Source organism: Salvia hispanica, chromosome 1 (genome assembly GCF_029641045.1).
Source record: "Salvia hispanica isolate PSC_SH4W2 chromosome 1, Shi_PSC_v1, whole genome shotgun sequence".
In the NCBI taxonomy this organism is placed as follows: Eukaryota; Viridiplantae; Streptophyta; class Magnoliopsida; order Lamiales; family Lamiaceae; genus Salvia; species Salvia hispanica.
In genome coordinates, this window is record NC_142692.1 from 47,436,355 (window position 1) to 47,456,607 (window position 20,253).

Consider the following 20,253-nt stretch of genomic DNA (forward strand, 5'->3'; position numbering starts at 1 on the left):
CCCGATCCATGACAAAATAAACGTACAATTTTTGGATGGCTTCAAATCATGTGTGATTAATGGGTCGTGTACGGCATTATAAAAAATACAAACCAATCAGTACAAAACATTTCCAATAGAGCTTAAATCGGGATCATTGATCAATTAATTTTGAGGCATCAATCTAATTCTGAGTATCCACTGTTTAATTAACTAAATGTGTACGCTATAATAAAAAATACAACCCTCTCGCTTAATTAACTAAAATGTCGTCTTATTTATTTAATTTCTTTTTATTATCATCAAAACTATGGGTACGTTTCTTATATAAAATGAGAGTGTATATACATTTGTTTTTATTATCGCCACGGCCCACGTAGATGATTTGATTTTCAGAATTAAAACTATTTAAATATACCTCTTGATATAATTAAAATATTTAATTATAAGCTACTTGTTATTAATGTAGAGTATTTAAAAGTAATTAATGTCCATCTTCTAAAGATAAAAAAATATTTATTTCTAAATTAGGTTAGGAAATACTCCCTCCGTCCTGGATAATTTGTCCCATTTTTTCATTTCGATCCGTCCCACATAATCTGTCCCCTTTAACTTTTTACCATTTTTGGTAATAGACCTCATATTCCACTAACTCATTCCTACTTACATTTTATTATAAAACTAATATATAAAAGTAGGACTCACATTCCACTAACTTTTTCAACTCACTTTTCATTACATTTCTTAAAATTCGTGTCCGGTCAAAGTGGGACGAATTATTCGGGACGGAGAGAGTAAATTACTACAAATATTCATTCAATTTATACATACACGGTATTTTCCTAAGATGTCGTTAGATTGTCATGAACAGTTATCATATATGATAATTCATCTAGTATATATTTAGTTGTAAGATTATTTAGTTAGAGGAACGTGTCTATGACGACTAATTATTATATAATTATCCATTTAAAATTAAGTTATGAGATTCAATCTCTTTATTTAATCATTAAGTTATGAGATTCAATCTCTTTATTTAATCATGAGATATAATCTTGTAAACAGAACAACTCCTTAAATTCACGTACTATTACTATTTAATACTACTATGTACATAAAAAAAAAAGTCATACAAATTGCTCCTCAAACGTCAATCAGTTTTAACTACACCAACTGGAGTCGCTCTATCACCACACCACTCCTTACCAAAATTAAATTGTGTTAATTCATCGATGGATCATTAATACCTCGAAAATAATGTTATTACCATATAATAACACAAAATGAATGGCAAAAATTCATAAAATTCGGAAAATTTTGGTTGTTCTAGCATGGGCACTCAAATTAAAGAAATTAACATTATTTTGCAAGCAAGAATATCATACGTTATCAGGCATTAATTCATAATTACTATTGTAGTATTGAGAATATCAACAACTTAATTAAGACAAATCATGTTTTTTTAATGTATAAAATGGGACTGTAAATGCATTTGTTCAAAGCAATGTACTGAAATTGAGCTAGGAGTATACAAAATGAGCAGGTTTTTGGCAGCAAGTATGTTGTTGATGATGAGCCTTGTTTTGAGTTCAGGCATGAGTGAGAGTAGAATGGTGGGAGAGGAGAAGATTGTTGGTAGTTTGAGAGCAGGGAGGTGTTCATCAGTGTTCCTGACATGCAGCATAAAAACCTGCAATTATAATTGTTGCAAGAACAAATGTAACAAAGATTATCGAGGCTTTAATCCCTCTGGTTTCTGTGGTACAGACCCTGGATTTCGCGGTCGCGTTTGCATCTGCCAGCGTGATTGTTAATCCATGTCTTTTGTTTCCTTAGTAAGCAATAACATTTGGAATCGATTTTGATGTTTTTTTTTTTTTTTTGCATCAACTATTGTCTGTTGGAATGACATTGATTTGTTTTTGCTGCTTCAGTTCTACGTTTTTTTTCTTTATAAATTACATATGAAAACGTGGGTACCCATAGTAAAATTTATAGGACTAGTTTTAATAAGTCAAGGCCCAAATCACACTTTAGCCCAATTGTTTTATCTTTGCACGCCCCGATCCAATTCTTGAATCAGAATCCATCATCTAGTGTTAATAATTCAATTTATACGAGTATGAAACCGGTATATTTCCACGTGTTTCCCTAGTTCGGTATATAAGTTCTTTAGAATTTATCGTATCATTTTTCGCATATCGGGATTCGACATAGAGAAATGATTCTAGTAGCGATCACAAAAGCGTTAGCTCTGTAGTTAGTCTACGTGCAAGGAAGGAAAGGTTCATTATGGATCGGTTTCAGATGGAAGTACTCTATTTAATCCATTTACTTACATTTTATTATATGACCAATGTATAGAAGTTGACTTATATTTTATTAATTTTTATAATTCATTTTCTTTTATAAAATTAAACAAGCCGATTAAAAATGGACATGTATTTAAAAAGTGTAACAAGGAGTGTTTCACATGGAATGTTTTTTTAAAATGAAAACTGAAATCGTATTAATTCTCTAATACATTATATTAATATCAATTGGCATTATAAACAATAAACTGATAATCAAATCAACGAACTGATATTTAGTTAAAAAATGATATTAGTTCTCTTATACATTACACTAATATCAATTGATACCAAAAACAGTAAACTGTTAATCATAAATCACTGAACTATTGATATTTAGTAAAAAAAATGACATACTCCCTCCGTCTCAAGGAAGATGACCCTTTTCTTAGGCGGCACGGGATTTTATGCAATTTTATTTTGTGTGTTGAGAGGAGAGAGTAAAGTAAGAGAGATAGAATAAAATAGATTCATTTTAAGTAATGTGTCATCTTAGTTGGGACAAACTAAAAAGGAAAGTGGACCATCTTCAATGGGATGGAGAGAGTATGTTTTATGATGTCAACTGATATTAATATATTTTATAAATTAATATAGTTCAACATTATGACTTAAAAGAAAAGTTATGTCATGATTCATTTCCTAATGTATCATCTACAGAAAGAATTAAAAGTTAAAGAGTCATCTTACTAGTTATCATAAATTATTAGATGAAATGTCAATTCGCGATGACTTTTATATGTACTCATTTATTAGAAGTAATACCATGCTTAATAAACGTTGTTAAGTCTACTATGAAATTCTATAACACTAAATTAATTCATTTATAAATACCTAATCTTATTAGTCAATGGAATTTGGCAGAGCTGGATATGACCTAGTCACATAGTCAACTTTCATCTCCACGTTCAGTAAACCAATAGCATCGAAGAAACATATTGTACAGACGCAACGCGAAACATAGAATCATTCCTCTCTACAATTCTCTAAACCCACGTATAAACCACTTCTGTTGAAAACATGAAATAAAGAAAATTGCACTGAAAAAACTGGATTATACAAAGCATTGAAGAAAAAAATGCTCACGCCAGAATTCCAACTCTCGATTTTTCATTAATTGAGAAGATGACCAATGATGCGATGACATTAATTCTGTTTTTTGTTTAACGATTGAGTGCAATTCACGTTTGAAAAAATTCGTTGATAGTTTGAAATGGCGTTAGGGCGGAGGGTGAAGAATTTGCAGTCATCACTCCGCGGATCACAGATTATTGCGGCGATTGGGATCGGAGTAGCCGTCGGATGCGTGTTTGCATTTTTGTTCCCCCATGGATTCTTCTCCACAAACCAGCTCACTAAAGTCCGCCATGTTTCCGATTCTAATTCGGAGGTGCGCTGTTTTTAATTGAATTCGTTTGCTGCCGTTGATTTTGCCTTATAGTGTTGACTTTCAGCCATGTTTTTTGATACGACTGTGCTTAAACAAGTTCTAGAAATGCATGAGTAGTTGGGGAGAAGTTGACTCTCTCTGCATTTGTTCGTTTTATCAGATCAAAATCAAATTGAGTTTTCATCATTTAATATAAATGTATGCTAAGTACTATCATTTTGTTGAATTAGAGTCATTACACCAAATTTATGAATGTAGAGTGCTTTATTTAATTATGGCATTAACAAGTAAAATGTGTTGAGTCACTTGAGTGGTTCTCTGTGACTGTATTTTTTGATGATTTTGTATTGCTGTGGTGAAAGATGAATTGATTTTCTGGCGTTATTGATGCACAATATATCAGTTAGTTTATGGGATATAAGGATTTATAAAGATCTTATCTATGTTGTGGATTGGTGCATAGGTTGATGCGGCATCATGTGAATCGACTGAGAAGATAGATCTTCTGAAGTCGGATATTAGGAGGTTATCTGATAAGAATGCTGAATTGAAGAGACAAGTGAAGGAGTTGAATGAAAAGATGAGGTTCGCTGAGCAGGGGAACCGACTGGCGCATGACCAAGTTAAGGTGCTGAATGAACCACATAAGGCTGGACCCTTTGGTACCGTTAAGAGTCTAAGGACGAATCCAACTGTCGTTCCTGATGAAACTGTAAACCCTAGACTTGCAAAGATCTTGGCTAAGGTTGCTGTTAGGAAAGAGATTATAGTTGCTCTTGCCAATTCGAATGTCAAAGAAATGCTTGAACTTTGGTTCACATACATTAAGAAAGCCAAGATTCCTAACTATCTGGTGGTAGCCTTAGATGATGAGATTCTAGAGCTCTGCAAGGCAAACGATGTCCCTGTGTACAAGAGGGATCGAGATGAATCTGTTGACGCTATTGGAAAGGGTGGTGGAAATCATGCCGTATCTGGCCTGAAGTTTCATATACTGAGGGAATTTCTGCAGTTGGGCTATGGTGTTCTTCTTTCAGATGTAGATATAGTATTCTTGCAGAATCCTTTCGATCATTTGCATAGAGACTCCGATGTGGAGTCTATGTCAGATGGTCACAATAATATGACTGCTTATGGGTACAATGATGTTTCTGACGAGCCTGCGATGGGTTGGGCTCGATATGCTCACACAATGAGGATATGGGTCTTTAATTCCGGTTTCTTCTATATAAGGCCCACTGTCCCTTCTATTGAGCTGCTAGATCGTGTGACTGGAAGGCTTGCACGGGAAGATGCTTGGGATCAAGCCGTTTTCAATGAAGAGCTCTTCTTCCCTTCTCATCCTGGTTATATTGGGCTTCATGCTTCCAAGAGAACTATGGATTTTTATCTCTTTATGAACAGCAAGGTCCTTTTCAAGACTGTGCGGAAAGATGCCACTCTGAAAAAAATCAAGCCTGTTATCGTTCATGTGAATTACCATCCTGATAAATATCCAAGAATGAAAGCTATTGTAGATTTCTACTTGAATGGCAAACAAGATGCTATAGACCCCTTTCCTGATGGATCTCAGTGAAGAGTTGAAGTCATGATAAAGCCACTTCTTCGGTGTTTATTTCAAGTGTACACAGATCATCTCAGCAGAGAATCCCCCTCTTGGAGCTGTGTATTTTGCGAAATGTCATTTGAAACATCTCATTTTCCTTCCAAACTTTGTTTTCTTGTGCTACATCAGTTCTACCTTCTGTTTCATGTAATGTATTTTTTTTACTGTATGAATTTCTATACATATCAAAGTTTTCCTGTTTGATCAGTGTTTACTCTCTTTGAATGTTTCGCATTATTCTTCTCTTAGAAGTGTAGATTATTATAAGAACTGCATATATTAGGTAAAAATTTCATTCGTTCAGGAAACTTAACGGTGAAAAACACTGATAGAATCGACTACTAGTTATTAAGATTATATATATTCTGTCAAAAATTGAACATTCATTCTTGATCAACTGAGGCAGGAGGCTCATTCGCCTCGTCTGTAGCATTCTTGTGGCGTGGAGCTTCTTCGTCTTCATTGGCCTCATCTGTATTATCCGCATTTGTAACTCCAGTCGCAGAATCCATGGAGTGTGAAGGTTCACTGGAGGCAGACTCCTTTGGAGTCGAAGGAGAAGCAGAGGCAACAGCAACATTTTCCTGGGGTCGGAAGAAGACGTAGATGTGGGAGCTATCTTCAACCCCATAATCTTTAAGAAAAGCTTCGTCTTTATCCAACGAATAACGCTCCTCAGCATCCAGCAGCAGAATGAGGCGATCCCCGGGTAGATTTTCTTGCTTCCCGATTGCTTTCTTGAGATCAGCTACGGTGGCATCCTCTCCCACCTCGACGTAGAACAGATTCCCGGTCAGTATCTCTGCCACCAACTTCATCTTCAAAACACTAGACTGCCTTTTTTCTTGTACCAGTCCCATTTCCATTATTATTTGAAGTGCTTGTTAGTGCAAATGGAGTTGTTTGTGCATTGTTTGTGGTTGTGGAGTGTGCATTCTGTGAAGAGAGAGAGAGAGGTGTTCACAGAGACTGCATTCTAGAGAGTTAGTTTGAAGGCATGCTTGGATTAGTAGGGTTGTTGAATATGTGTCCTTTTAATGATCGAGAAAAATGTTTTGAACAAGTCAGTGGATCCACAACTGCATATATGTGATGCTCGTATTAATTAGCATTGCAACTCTACATATTTTTGATATTTTGGTCTTATATAAAATAGTACGAATGTGATTGTGTTTTTTAGACAACAAAATAACTATACGAAAGTTGTCTAACCATTCCTTATTTACATTCATCACTGTTCTAGAGATTCTCATAGGACTCAGTATAATTCTTGCTTGCCACTAATTTTTTCCCTTAATTTCTGCTTAATGCCATTAAATCCATTCAAATTAACATAGTGATTATTTGCAAGTTTGCGTATCAGTAATTATTTGCATATCTTTACTTTGTATCAACAGCGATACTAAACCGTATTTTGTTTCAAAATAGCTATTGAACTTTATTTTCATGATATACGTATATCATTTCTTGTAACACGTCTCCTATTTAAAACAAAGATATGCCATTTGAATAATATGCTCCCCGTCCCACAATAAGAGTCGCATTTTGTCATTTCAGTCCATTTTATAATAAGAATCTCATTTCACTTTACCATAAATGATAATTAGGTCCAACATTCCACTAACCCACTTCACTTGCATTCTATTATAACACCAGACTAAAAAAAAAAGTGGACTTCATATACCACTAACTTTTTCAACTCACTATTCTTTATATTTCTTGAAACGAGTAAAGATAAATTAACAAAAATTGTACATACAAAATGCCCCTTCTTTTTAAACCGGTTTTCTTATTAACTACTATTTCTTCACATAATTACCCTTTTGTTATATTTGTAAAGTTAAATCACTCTTAAATTACATAGACTATATATGGAAAATTTGAAAATATGGAAGATCACTGGCGACAAAAAATTTGAAAACGGTAATGCATTAGGTTTTCTCCACCATTTTAATCCTATGTATTTGGTGTTTTTATTTAGCGTGGAATCATATTAGCTTCAAAATTCTAATTGTTTCTTATTCTTAGATTGCACTCAAACAACTATAAAATTAAATGTAAATATTATTATTCAATAATTATAAATTAATTTTTTACAGAAATTTATGAAAAAACCCAAAAAAAATTATTTTTTTTTATTATAAATTTATGAAAAGAACGAAACATAAAATAAATAATTTCCCACTTGTTAACATTAAAATTTACAAAATGATAAGAATATAACAAAAAGCAAACAGATGAAAACATTGTTACTTTTAATTTAAATTAATTTCGTATGTAAATTTAAACGGAAAAAATAGTACTCCCTTCGTCCCATAAAAGTTGAGTCGTATTCCTTTTTAGTCCGTCCCAACAAGTTGAGACATTTTCTTTTTTAACAAAAGACAAAACATCTAATCACTCTTATTTTATTCCATCATTTACTTTACTCTCTCTTATCTTTCCTATTTTTTTCATCTCTCCTATTTATTTAATATAAATTCTTAATCTCCGTGCCTAAAAGTTTTGTCTCAATTTTTATGGGACGGACGGAGTACTGTAGTAGTATAAGTTAAAAAGAGAAAATAGGTATCCCAGACTCCAAGTCTCCAACATGACTTGTGCTATTACATTACTATAATAATGTTAATTCTAATTTATAGGAATAATAGAATAAAGACTACAAATGTTTGCAAATGCCAATATTTATTTTGTGTAATGTTAGTATTACGAAATTAAGTATGCATGTATATACTCATTTTATACTTTAGAAGTTTAAGAATTAAATAAAATAATTGGATTCGAACACTATGATAACTCTAAGATTTTAATTATATACATATGTAGTGATCATTTTTATAACTTAGAATTTAAAGATAGTTTGATAATAAAATAGTTGGATGCAAACGGCTATAATTATTTTGTAATTCGTTGAATGATAACACTAAGAAATTAATTATATGCGTATATAATCGTTTTGGTAACTTAGAATTGTAAAGTGAGTTAATAATAAAATAATTGGATGCGAATGGACATTACTATTTTTTATTTCATTGGAGGATAACACTAAGAAATTAATCATATATGCGTGTAGTCATTTTTATAATTTTTAATTTTAAGAATTATATAATAATAAAATAATTGGATGTGAATGACTATAATATTTCTTTGGATGACAATACTAAGAAATTATTCTATACACATGTAGTTGTTTTTATAGTTTGGAATTTTAAAGATTGTTTATTAATAAAATATGTGGATGGAATGACACGATTATTTAGTTAGATGATAACACTAAGAAATTAATTATATACACATGATGTTGCTTTTATTAACTTATGATTTTTAAGATGATTTAATAATGAAATAATTGGATGCGAATGACTATTATTATTTTGTATTTAATTGGATGAAAACACTAAGAAAATAATTAAATATGTATGTAGTCATTTATAACTTAAGATTTTAAGAATTATATATTAATAAAATAATCGGATGTGGATGACTATAATTGTTTCTTTGGATGATACACTAAGATATTATTACAATAGTTAATTTTATATTTTTGAATTTTAAAGATTATTTATTAATAAGTATATGGATGTGAACGAATATGATTATTTAGTTAGATGATAACAATAAGATTTCAATTGCATATGCTTGTAGTCGTTATAACTTAGATATTTAAAGATGATTTAATAATGAAATAATTGGATGTGAATGATTATTATTATTTATTATTTTGATAGATGATAATATTAAAAAATTACTTATATATGTAGGTAGTCATTTTTATAACTCAGAATTGTAAAATTGATTTAATGATAAAATAATGAAATGCCGAAGTTAATTTAAAAGATATAATTCAGTTTGTACGGAAGAGTTTAAATTTAGAGTAAATGGAATGAAGAAATATCCTTTTTGTTGTTAATGGAAGAAGAAATTATGCAACTAATATTATCTACCTAATTGAATAGATCGATTCAACATTATTGATAACAAACTATGCCATTGATTATGTAGTAAATCAATTACTAAATATATAAACGTTGATGAAGGATAACGCTTTCCTAAATTATTATAGGAGGGTAATTATGTAATACAGCAAATTAGTTAATAATTATAATTTTATTTTGTATGTAAATTACCTAAAATGTCCAACTTTGTACATACATTTTTTGTTAATTTATCACTGTCCTCTTGAAACTCGTGCTCATATCAGATTTGACTCTTTTGAGGGACGGAAGGAGTAGTGCCTAAAAATATGAACTTTGGAAACAGCACGGGTTTAATGCAAAATTGGTGAAGTAAGAGAGATGAAGAGAAAAAGTAGTGAAATTAGTATTAGTCGATTATGAGATCCATTTTCTAAAATTGAGAGTTTCTATTTTTAAGAACTGATAAAGGAAAGAATTTCTATTTTTAGAAAATGGATAGATTATAAATATTTTTAAATTTTGTTTAAGTGTATAGTGAAATAATAGTAGTAGTGTTTATTGTTTAATTCGTATGAGATCTAACTAGATAACATAAAAATTATGCAGGAAAATAACTGTTGAGTAATTAATTTAATAAGAATATGTTAACGTTAATATAATATCTGATAGAAAATTCAAAGTACTACATCTGAACTATTTTTATCTAGTATCCTCTTTTGATACAAAAATGATGTACTCGTTTGGAAAGTTCGATCACTTTTTATTTATAAAGCATGAGCCAACTGAAATATATATATACTTTTTTAATTTTGAAAGTGAAAATACGTTTATAAATCATGAAAAATCATTAGTAATAACATCAACTTCTAATACGAATTAATCGTTTGCCCATTCTTATTCGTGCACGGTCATATGTTGATTAACAATAGAAATTAAATTAGGCCCATTTGTTTTGGGTTGTGGGATTGACACTCTGAGGCCCATTTATTTTGGGTCGTGGGATTGACACTCTGAGGCCCATTTTATTCATTGTACTACTATTTGTTTCTTAGTACCTCATTTTTTCTTGGTTTTGTTTTCTTAGTATATATGTTTTCTTTCTTAATATTTTATGTACATTTTTTTTTTTGTATTTTCTGTGAAATATGTTAGTATTTTTTAAATTATTACCTCAATGTTTCTGTATATTTTTCATGTTTTGTCTACTTATTTATTTTACATTTCTGGTAAATATGGCTCTTTCTTAGAATGTTATTATATTTTTTCTATGTCATTAATATGGTTTCTGTACATTTTATCTTTTATGTGAAATATAATTTTTTTGGAATGATTATTATTCATAAATTTTATGTTACTCCCCATCAAATCATAAGTGAGATACTTCTTTTAAGCATTATTCTCTATATTATTATTTCTCTTAGCTAAACCTCTCTCTTTACTTTAACTCTTTAAAAATTAAACTAATACTTAAAAAAAGCACCTCCTTTATGGTGGGACGGTGGGAAAATAAATTTTAATATTGATAAAATAAGATGAATATCTTGACCTATCTAGTAAAAATTGACATTGATTATTTTAGAAAATAAAAACAGTGTGTTATTATATGTATATTTTTTGGTTTCTATCATTGTTGTTTTCTCGACATTGTCGCCTCCTTCAACAACTGGGCAATTTCGATTGACTGACGCAAGTATATATCTAGACTCTATCATGCACTAATCACTAATCACTAATCAGTTAGTTATTTGTAGCTCATTTGCATGAGTCACTAATTAGTTGTTCTTTCTAGCTCAATAACATCAATACTTCTCACATTCTCCCGCCGCCCATATTGCAGTTGCTTCTGACAATGAAAACACTGAAATATATTTAGACTTAGAACCCCTTGTGTTAAAATCCTAGCTCCGTTGCTCGCTGCAATAATATAAAACATGATACTATATCAATATGCTACTAAACTCTCTAACTAATAGTAGTACGATCTCACTTTCACTATTAAGAGCCGCACTCCTTACGAGCTCGCACATACTGTGGAGCCGAGTCCGTCTTGTCTTGAATCAATATAGTAATCCCTCTGTTAAATAATAAGAGTTATATTTTGCTATTTCGTTTTGTCTCACAATAAAAGTCACATTTAATTTTAATCATAAATGGTAAATATGTCTCACATTTAACTAACTCACTTCACTCACATTCTAATATAATACTAGTATCACTCTCGTGCGATGCACGACCCATTTTATTTTTTACTTATTTGATTTTGTGAAATAATTTTATAAAATTATAAACAAAATATATTCTACATCCACTTACTTTGGAATATATTTTTCCAATTGCATAAACCCACATCATTTTATCATTAATTTATATATTAAATTATAATTTATTCAATAAATTACAAAGTTTGCAAATTAAAATATATATTAAACATACTTATATTTATTATGCAATTTATTTAAGTTACGCCTTAAATCCAATGTTCATAAAATAAAATAAAAAACATTTTAACAAAATAACCTCATTAATCTCACTAAGCAATTCATAATAGCAGGGGTGTGCATTCGGGTTTCGGTTCGGTTTCTCGCCCAAACCGAACCGAACCCGAAAAACCGAATTTAGGCTAAAATTAAAATTGAACCGAACCGAAAAATCGAAATAACCAAAAAATCGAACCAAACCGAAAAAACCAAAATTATAAAAATAAAAAAATAAATAAATAAATAGTATATATTAATATAGGGTCATATTCTAATGCTTATAGCACCCTAATCCAAAATCAAGACCAAATCTCCACCCTTAGATTTTAAAATGAGTGGATGAGATTAAATCTTACGAATCTCAATAAAAAGTAGACAAAATATCAACAAAAGGGTAATATCGTTATTATGTTATCATATGATAATTTTCGTGAATGTTTTTTTATATCAACATAGTGTATTACAAACATCAACAATATGACATAAGAATATCAACACTAGTACAAGAAAATATCAACACATATTTATTGAGATTTTTTTATGTATTTGTTGATAAAAATCTGATTATCAACATTTACGAAAACTAAAATAAAAAATATCAAATTTCATCATCTGAATGTCGTCGGAACATATGCAATTGCTAACTAATTAGCAATTGCTAACTAATTAGCAATCCCAAACTAAGACTAAATCTTAACCATTAGATTAGAAGATCTAGTGGTTGAAATAATGCCACATGGATTATATTTTTAATTAAGAAAATTAATAAATAAAATTAGAGGGTATTAATGTCAATTTTCTCTCATTAAAATCATCTTAAAACTTTAAATTTACGTAATTCTCTCGATTTAAATTATTTTTTTGCAAAAAATATATCAAATTAAAGATAATTTTATAAGGATTCCAACGAGATCTCAATTGCATATGTTCCGACGACATTCGGATGATGAAATTTGATATTTTTTATTTTAGTTTTCGTAAATGTTGATAACCAGATTTTTATCAATAAATACATCAAAAAATCTCAATAAAACCATGTAAAAATCTCAATAAATATGTGTTGATATTTTCTTGTACTAGTGTTGATATTTGTAACACACTATGTTGATATAAAAAAACATTCACGAAAATTATCATATGATAACATAATGACGATATTACCCTTTTGTTGATATTTTGTCTACTATTTATTGAGATTCGTAAGATTTAATCTCATCCATTCATTTTAAAATCTAAGGGTGAATATTTAGTCTTGATTTTGGATTAGGGTGCTATAAACATTAGAACATGACCCTTAATATATATATATATATATATATATATATATATATATATATATAATTTATTTTATTTTATGTATACTAATAGAATATAAAATTAATAGAACATATATAATACATACTTATATTAAAATATATTAAAAGAATATATATTATATACTCCCTCCATCCCGGATAATTCGTCCCAGTTTTTCATTTCGGTCCGTCCCACATAATTTGTCCCACTTCAATTTTACCATTTTTGATAGTGGACCCCTATTCCACTAACTCATTCCTACTCACATTTTATTATAAAACTAATATATAAAGGTAGGACTCACATTCCACTAACTTTTTCAACCCACTTTTCATTATAATTCTTAAAACTCGTGCCCGGTCAAAGTGATCCGAATTATCCGGGACGGAGAGAGTATATGATATAATATACTAAATTAAGAGAATAAATATATATAATATTATAGTTAAAATATAATTCGGTTTTTCGATTTTTTTTTTCCACCCGAAGCGAACCGAACCAAAAAATCGAAATTTTTATATTTTCCGAACCGAACCGAACCGAAAACTGTAAAATCCGAACCGAATTTCAAAATTTCGGTTTGGTTCGGTTCGGAAATTCGGTTTCCGATTTTTTTTCTCACCCCTAATTCATATCAATAATCGCAATAATTACCAATCAATTCCATTAATTAGGAAACAGTCCTATAACTGATTATGATCATTATTTTGGTTATTTCAAAAATTTTAAATAGCTTTCCATAAGTGAATTTTGTTGTTGATTATTTTTAGTAATGCAAACTATTATGTTTAAATTGATTACACATCTCATCAATTCCTCTTATTTGCCCAAAGGCATTCCCCATTATGGTAGGCTGATTGAAAAATAAAATTGCAATTTCATATTGTGAAATTAAATTTTAATGTACATCCAATATTTGATTAATCTTGGTAGTGAAATAATCTAAATCTTCCAATTGGCACCGTATAATTACCCAAATGATATCAATATTATTGAAAGTAAAAATTAAAATATTATAAATTATTGTTGACTTTCCAGGCTAAACTCAATTAGCTTCCATGATTCCATCACTTAAGAATCAATCAACGACATACCAATAATCAAGAAACAATGAAAAAAAAAATTAATTAGGTTAATGAATTTCCCTCCATCTTCTCTTATATATGCTCTAATACGTTACAGTTATCTTCTTCCCTAACTTTTTATTTTTGCCTCCGTTATATGAATAACCATCATCTTCTTTGGTAATCTTTTCTAGCACTTCCATTGTCATACACTGCCGTCATTTTTTTCATCCAGTCAGTTTGCTTCCATTAGTAGGTAAGAACTTCAAACAAAAATAAATCACGTACCTTATATTGTAACTTTGTGTTTGACTATAAAATTTACAAAATACTCACCAATTTCAAAACCAAATTCAGCAATTTGCATTCCTTGTTTAGTTTGGATCACTCCAACCTTCCTTGCTTCTTATTTTTTATTGTTGAAATTTCGTTGAAAGAAGTTGTTTTGTGAATGGGTATTTATAGAGACTTAGTTTTATGTTTTACTTTATATTGCAACAATATCAATTAATTCTGGTCAATTAACGTTTAGTTTGAAACGGTTCATTTTATTTATTAAAATTTCAATTCAAATGCACCAATAAATTATGTAACTGATTGTGGTACGGTGACAACATTAAATTTGTTTAATTTTGCATTATTTTCTCATCCATGACCAAGAAATAATCATTTCTAAGTTCGTATCATTGTCGGTTATATACATCAAAATCAAATTTGCCTAAATGGTGTAGTGCTTAATTCATTAGGTAAATGCCATATTAATTATTTGTTTATTTTATTGCTTAATTCAATAGGTAATTGCTGTACTAAGAAAATATGGTAATTAGTCCAAAATTTATCAATATTCAAATTCATACTCAAAATATCATAAATATTCTAAATTAAGGCCACAACTCACTTTTTATATATGTATGTATAGGAGTATAAAAATAGACTTCATGTTCTACTAACTTTTTCAATCCACAATTTTTTATACTTATTGCTTAAGAGATGCGATCAAATGAAAACTCAAAACATTGTATAAACTCAAAACTATGATCTGGATCATTGAAAAATGTCAACAGATCACAAAAAGCATCAACAGGAAAATGTCAACAGAATTTCAACGGTATTCAATGATTGTGTTGATATTAAAATCTTGAAATTTTACACTATTTTGATATTGTATTGAAACAATGTTGAAGCTGTGTTGAGCAGTTTTGAGTATAAATTTTACACTATTTCTTAAAATCCACGCTCACACTAAATATAAATTTTTGTAACATTTCTTAAAACTCAGTGGTGTTACAAAATGGTATTCCTAATAATGAAAAATATGGAGGGAGTAATCAATCCATTCCATTGTTGTAATTTGAGTAGAATTGACTCAAAATAAGATAATCAACCCAATACACATTCCTACCCGTATCATTGACCACGATTGTTAGCTTTCTTGAATTTTGTGTACACTAATGCAGGGATGGAAGATATTGCTGTGCCACCTACACCTTCTGCTTCACTATCTGTCTTATTTCGTCCAATCACAACCTCACACGATACACGTCACCGACTTTCCCCATTCTCTCTCTAAATCAAGAAAATTTATTAACACTTTTAATTGCAAACTAATCTCAACCATCCCATTATTAATCATTATATATATATCTTCGCCTATTCTGATCTGCTGAAAAAAAGCACTCAAACACGAAGATGGACGGCCACCACCACAACACCCGCCACCACGATCGCCGAGAAGAAGAATACAACCACCCGCCTCCTCCACCGCAAGTTCACCACACCGGGCCAGCGCCGCCTCAAGTGCACCACACCGGCCCCACTCCAAACGCGCCGCCAGTCTACACAGTGAACGCCCACAATCCATCGCCGCCGCAAGTCCATCACACCTCCCACACCTCCTACTCTCCTCCTCCGCCGCCGCACGTGCCAAGCCACAGCCCGGCGCCCGCCGCCCACCACCAGCCTAATGCTCCGGCCCACAACGAGCTGGCAAATAAACCTTCTGTGAGGATGTATTGTAAGGCTGAGCCCAATTTCTCCTTGACCATTCGCGAGGGGAAGGTTGTTCTTGCGCCGTCGAATTCCGCCGATCCTTTGCAGGTGGGCTTCGATTAGTTTTGTGAAAGATTCAATTTTGATTGCCAAGATCGTATTTTTTGATGGGAATTTGATTTTGGAATTTCAGCACTGGATAAAAGATGAGAAGTTTAGCACGAGAGTCAAGGACAAAGAGGGCTTCCCAAGTTTTGCTTTGGTCAACAAAGCCACTGGACAAGCCATGAAGCACTCTATTGGTGCTACTCAACCTGTACTCTCTCTCTCTTTAATTAGTCTGTTTATTGCAAATCAGAGATGAATTTGATTGTGTGTGTGTGAGGTTGAGTTAGATCCTGAATATGCAAATTTCTTGAAAAGTTTGCCAATTGTCATGTTTTCAGTATTCACATCTCTGTTTTTGAAATTTGATTCTTGGATTTTAGGTTAATGATTTCTGTTCAGTGTTGGATTGTAAGCTTCTTGATTGAGCACAACTCATCTATGATGACAGCCTACATGATTAGTAATCTGATTTCCAAATAATCATAGATGTTCTAATTCAGTTAAATTATTTCTAGATTTTTGAGTTTATTTCACTGCCAAAAGTGTTGATCAAGTTTGGTTTAGAGTTTAGACTCAATTTTCTTGTTGGTTTTGGTACTTAAACTATTTAGCAAGATTCATTGTTCTTGTCTCTAACAGGTGGAGTTAACTCCTTACAATTCCAACAAACTCGATGAATCCATTTTGTGGACTGAGAGCAAGGACTTAGGCGATGGCTATCACGCAGTGAGGATGGTCAGCAACATCAAACTAAACGTGGATGCATTCAACGGGGATAAGAACCATGGTGGCGTCCACGATGGCACTAGAATCGTGCTCTGGGAGTGGAAGAAGGATTCAAATCAACGCTGGAAGATCGTCCCATTCTGTAAGTTAATCATCTATGCATCAAGTTTATGTGCTATAAGTCCTTTGTGTTCGACTGGTTTTGACTGCAATGATTTCGCGTTTATGATGCCTGTGTCTTTTGTTGGATGTGTAGGATTGATTGCATCTCGTGGATCTCTTGCGTGGATGTGTGTTTGTTGTCGAGTGGTTTATGCTACCGGTGTGAAATAAACGTGCATTTGTGCTTCAACTGCACTCTTCTGTATTATTGAACACAGTTGCTGGATTCAATGCTTTGTTTTGGGGCTGCCTATGGTTTGTGCCTCGTTTGTAACTCTCTCCATTTCCTTGCATCTATGTTTCTTACTACCTTCTTTTTAACGATGAAACGTAGCTCAATCTTCTTACTATAATTTTAAAATTATAAATCATACTTAATGATAATAATAATTATAATTATTGTTATTTATTACTCCGTACTATTATTATTATCCTTATTTTATTACTACCTCTGTCCCTGAAAATTTGATATAGTTTACTATTTTGGTCCGTTCCTGAAAATTTGATACACTTCACTTTTACCATTTTTGGTAGTGCACCTCATATTCCACTAACTCATTTCTACTCACATTTTATTATAAAACTAATACTTTAAAAGTAGGACCCACATCCCATCAACTTTTTCAACTCACTTTCCATTACATTTCTTAAAATCTGTGTCGGGTCAAAGTGTAGCAAATTTTGGGGACGGAAGTAGTAATAACTAATTATCATGGTATATTATTGTTTACGTAATTAATAATTTAAATTAACAAAATTGTGATTTACTACTAGTTAATTGAATTTAATTAATCAAGGGTAACATTCAATTTTTTAGGAAAGTTGCAACTTATCTTTATATTCACCAAAAACCGTCGGTGTGTTTTTGTCGTTTAGGTATTGATTGTGAATCTGTGTGATTATTCGCTACTAATATTTGAAAATGATGGCGTTATTGTTGATTTTTTGAGTTAAATCTCTAGCTTTGTAGCGACCAAACAAAAAGTTGAAAGATATATGGACTATAGAGGAAATTGGGTTAGATTTTAATTAATTAATATAGATAAGAAAAGGTGGAAGCCCATGGACCTGGGCCTGGGGTTTTTATGGTCAAGTTATACCCCCTCCGTCCAAAATAGGTCATTTAGTGTTAGCACGAGTTTCAATGCGCAACGGATAAAGTAAAAAAGAATTAAGAAAAATAGTTGAAATTGTATATTGAATAGTGGAATTTATTAATGTTAAAGTAAAAAGGAAGAAGAAAAAAGTTAGCATATATAGATATGGACTATTTCTATAGAAAGAATGAAAAAAGAAATATAGCTTATTTCTATAGAATAGAGGAAATACTATATTTCTGTATTGTAGAGATTGAAAAAAAAAAGAACAATGACAAACACCCTTTGTCAGACAAATAGAATACTTGTATGTTTAATATGAGATTTCCATGATTTCTTTGATTAAACTTTGTGCTGAGAAATTGGCAATGCACAATGATACTTTAGTGGATGCACTTATAGAATTCGATCAATCGTGAAAATAAACTGCGAGCGTATAGTAAGTATTCCTAGTTGTGCTCAAATGTGAATATCTGTCATCAATGTAGATTTGTTTCATGTCTACATTTACCATTGTGCATCAATAGATGAAGACAAGGATTCCCAACAAAAGTTATGTGCATTCTTTGTTGATTTCCTGCTATTTATCGGTGGAAGGTTTTGTACAATGATTAATGACTTTCGGTGATGTATGTATCAAATATCCCTATGTCCATCAATTAGAAAACAATTTTGTTATTTTAGGTTGTTCATGATTTATAGAAATACTTTTTTCTACTTTTAGTATACGGACCTCACATTCCACCAACTTTTTACACTTATGATCCAATATAAAACTAACAGTTCACATTCCACTCACTTTTTCCTTTTACTTTTTCTTCACAAACTTGAATAATTTTTTAAATTCTATACCGAATCAAAAAAGCTCTTTAAATGGTGAACAGAGCGAGTACCATTCTACATTTGTAATTTTGTAAATCTGATAAATGGTTAATGACATCGTAAACATACAAACTTCCGGTCGAAGTAGAAATAAAAAGAAATTTTGGTATAACAATGAGGCAATCACTCCATACTCGTATACGTAATCACTATTGAAGAATACATAACTCAGTGTCATATTTTAATTGGACGGGAGTATATTTTTAAAGGGAAAAGCTAAATAGCCACATTATGTACAACCATAATCTGGTTTTTTTAAAAAAAATCGGTTTACTTTTAGTTTTCTGGTTTAATAAAAACTGAATTTCCTTATCTATCCTTACCGCCTCTTTCAGCTTATTCACCCATAAATGGCGCCCATCTTTTCAGTTTTTTCCCTCCCTCTTATTCTTTTTTCCCATTTTTGGGTACATCTTATTTTTTGAAAAAATGTAAAAGATTGATCGATATTTGCATTATATTTTGTTATTAATATACTCCACCTCTTTGGAAAGAAAAGTAGAAAACATCATATCTACACTATTCCGTATATCTAGTTATTTTGCTTATGGAATTTTAGTCTTTAAATTCAGCTGATTTAGTTGTCGATTCTGCAATCTCAAGTCTATATAATAATGTCACATTTAACATATTATACCGCATGTTTTATTTTCTATTTTGTTCTTATTCATTTTTTCTTGAGTGAACTTCAAAAATGGTCCCTGGACTATAGGTTTATCTCGAAAATGGTCCCTGGACTTTAAAAATATCACCAGTAGTCCCTGGACTAAGGGTTAATATCAAAAACGGTATTTTGAGACGAAAATGCCCTTTTGAGGGGTTTTGAGGGGTTTGGGCAATTTGGTCTTTTTATACTTTTAACATTTTAAATCTGATATTATTTTAGTTATGTACTGAATCTGATATTATTTCAAAATTATCATTTTTCTTCCCTTTTGTCATCCTTCACTTTGTTTCTTTATTTCAATATTAGATTTAATTTTATAAAATTAAATTTTAAATTTCAATTTTTAAATATCAATAAATTTTTTTAATTAAAACTATTAATTCATGGAAACTATAAATATTGATTAAAACTATTAATTTTTGTTATTTAATATAATATTAAGCTGAATTGAAGAAGTACAGAAAAATAATATTAATCGTGATGGAAAAATAAGAGCTATTCTATTTAGCCTTCGTTCGGTTGTTATAATTGCTTGTGATTGA

The 20,253-nt window shown here is 30.9% G+C and overlaps 3 protein-coding genes across 3 annotated transcripts; 2 read left to right on the top strand and 1 right to left on the bottom strand.

Moving 5' to 3' along the window:
- Positions 1-3,338: 3,338 nt before the first annotated feature.
- Positions 3,339-5,533, top strand: LOC125218832 (arabinosyltransferase RRA3-like). Its single transcript, XM_048120609.2, has 2 exons — positions 3,339-3,720; positions 4,184-5,533. The coding sequence occupies exons 1-2, from the start codon at positions 3,544-3,546 to the stop codon at positions 5,294-5,296; spliced, it is 1,290 nt and encodes a 429-aa protein (XP_047976566.2). The 5' UTR covers positions 3,339-3,543; the 3' UTR covers positions 5,297-5,533.
- A 97-nt stretch (positions 5,534-5,630) lies between these two features.
- Positions 5,631-6,210, bottom strand: LOC125220500 (uncharacterized). Its single transcript, XM_048122666.2, has one exon. The coding sequence runs from the start codon at positions 6,190-6,192 to the stop codon at positions 5,710-5,712; it is 483 nt and encodes a 160-aa protein (XP_047978623.2). The 5' UTR covers positions 6,193-6,210; the 3' UTR covers positions 5,631-5,709.
- Positions 6,211-15,728: 9,518 nt separating this feature from the next.
- EULS3 (hydroxyproline-rich glycoprotein family protein) lies at positions 15,729-17,339 on the top strand. The gene is made up of 4 exons (XM_048120712.2): positions 15,729-16,177; positions 16,263-16,385; positions 16,817-17,045; positions 17,160-17,339. Coding segments are annotated over exons 1-4 (762 nt in total). The 5' UTR covers positions 15,729-15,769; the 3' UTR covers positions 17,162-17,339.
- The last annotated feature ends 2,914 nt before the right edge of the window (positions 17,340-20,253 follow it).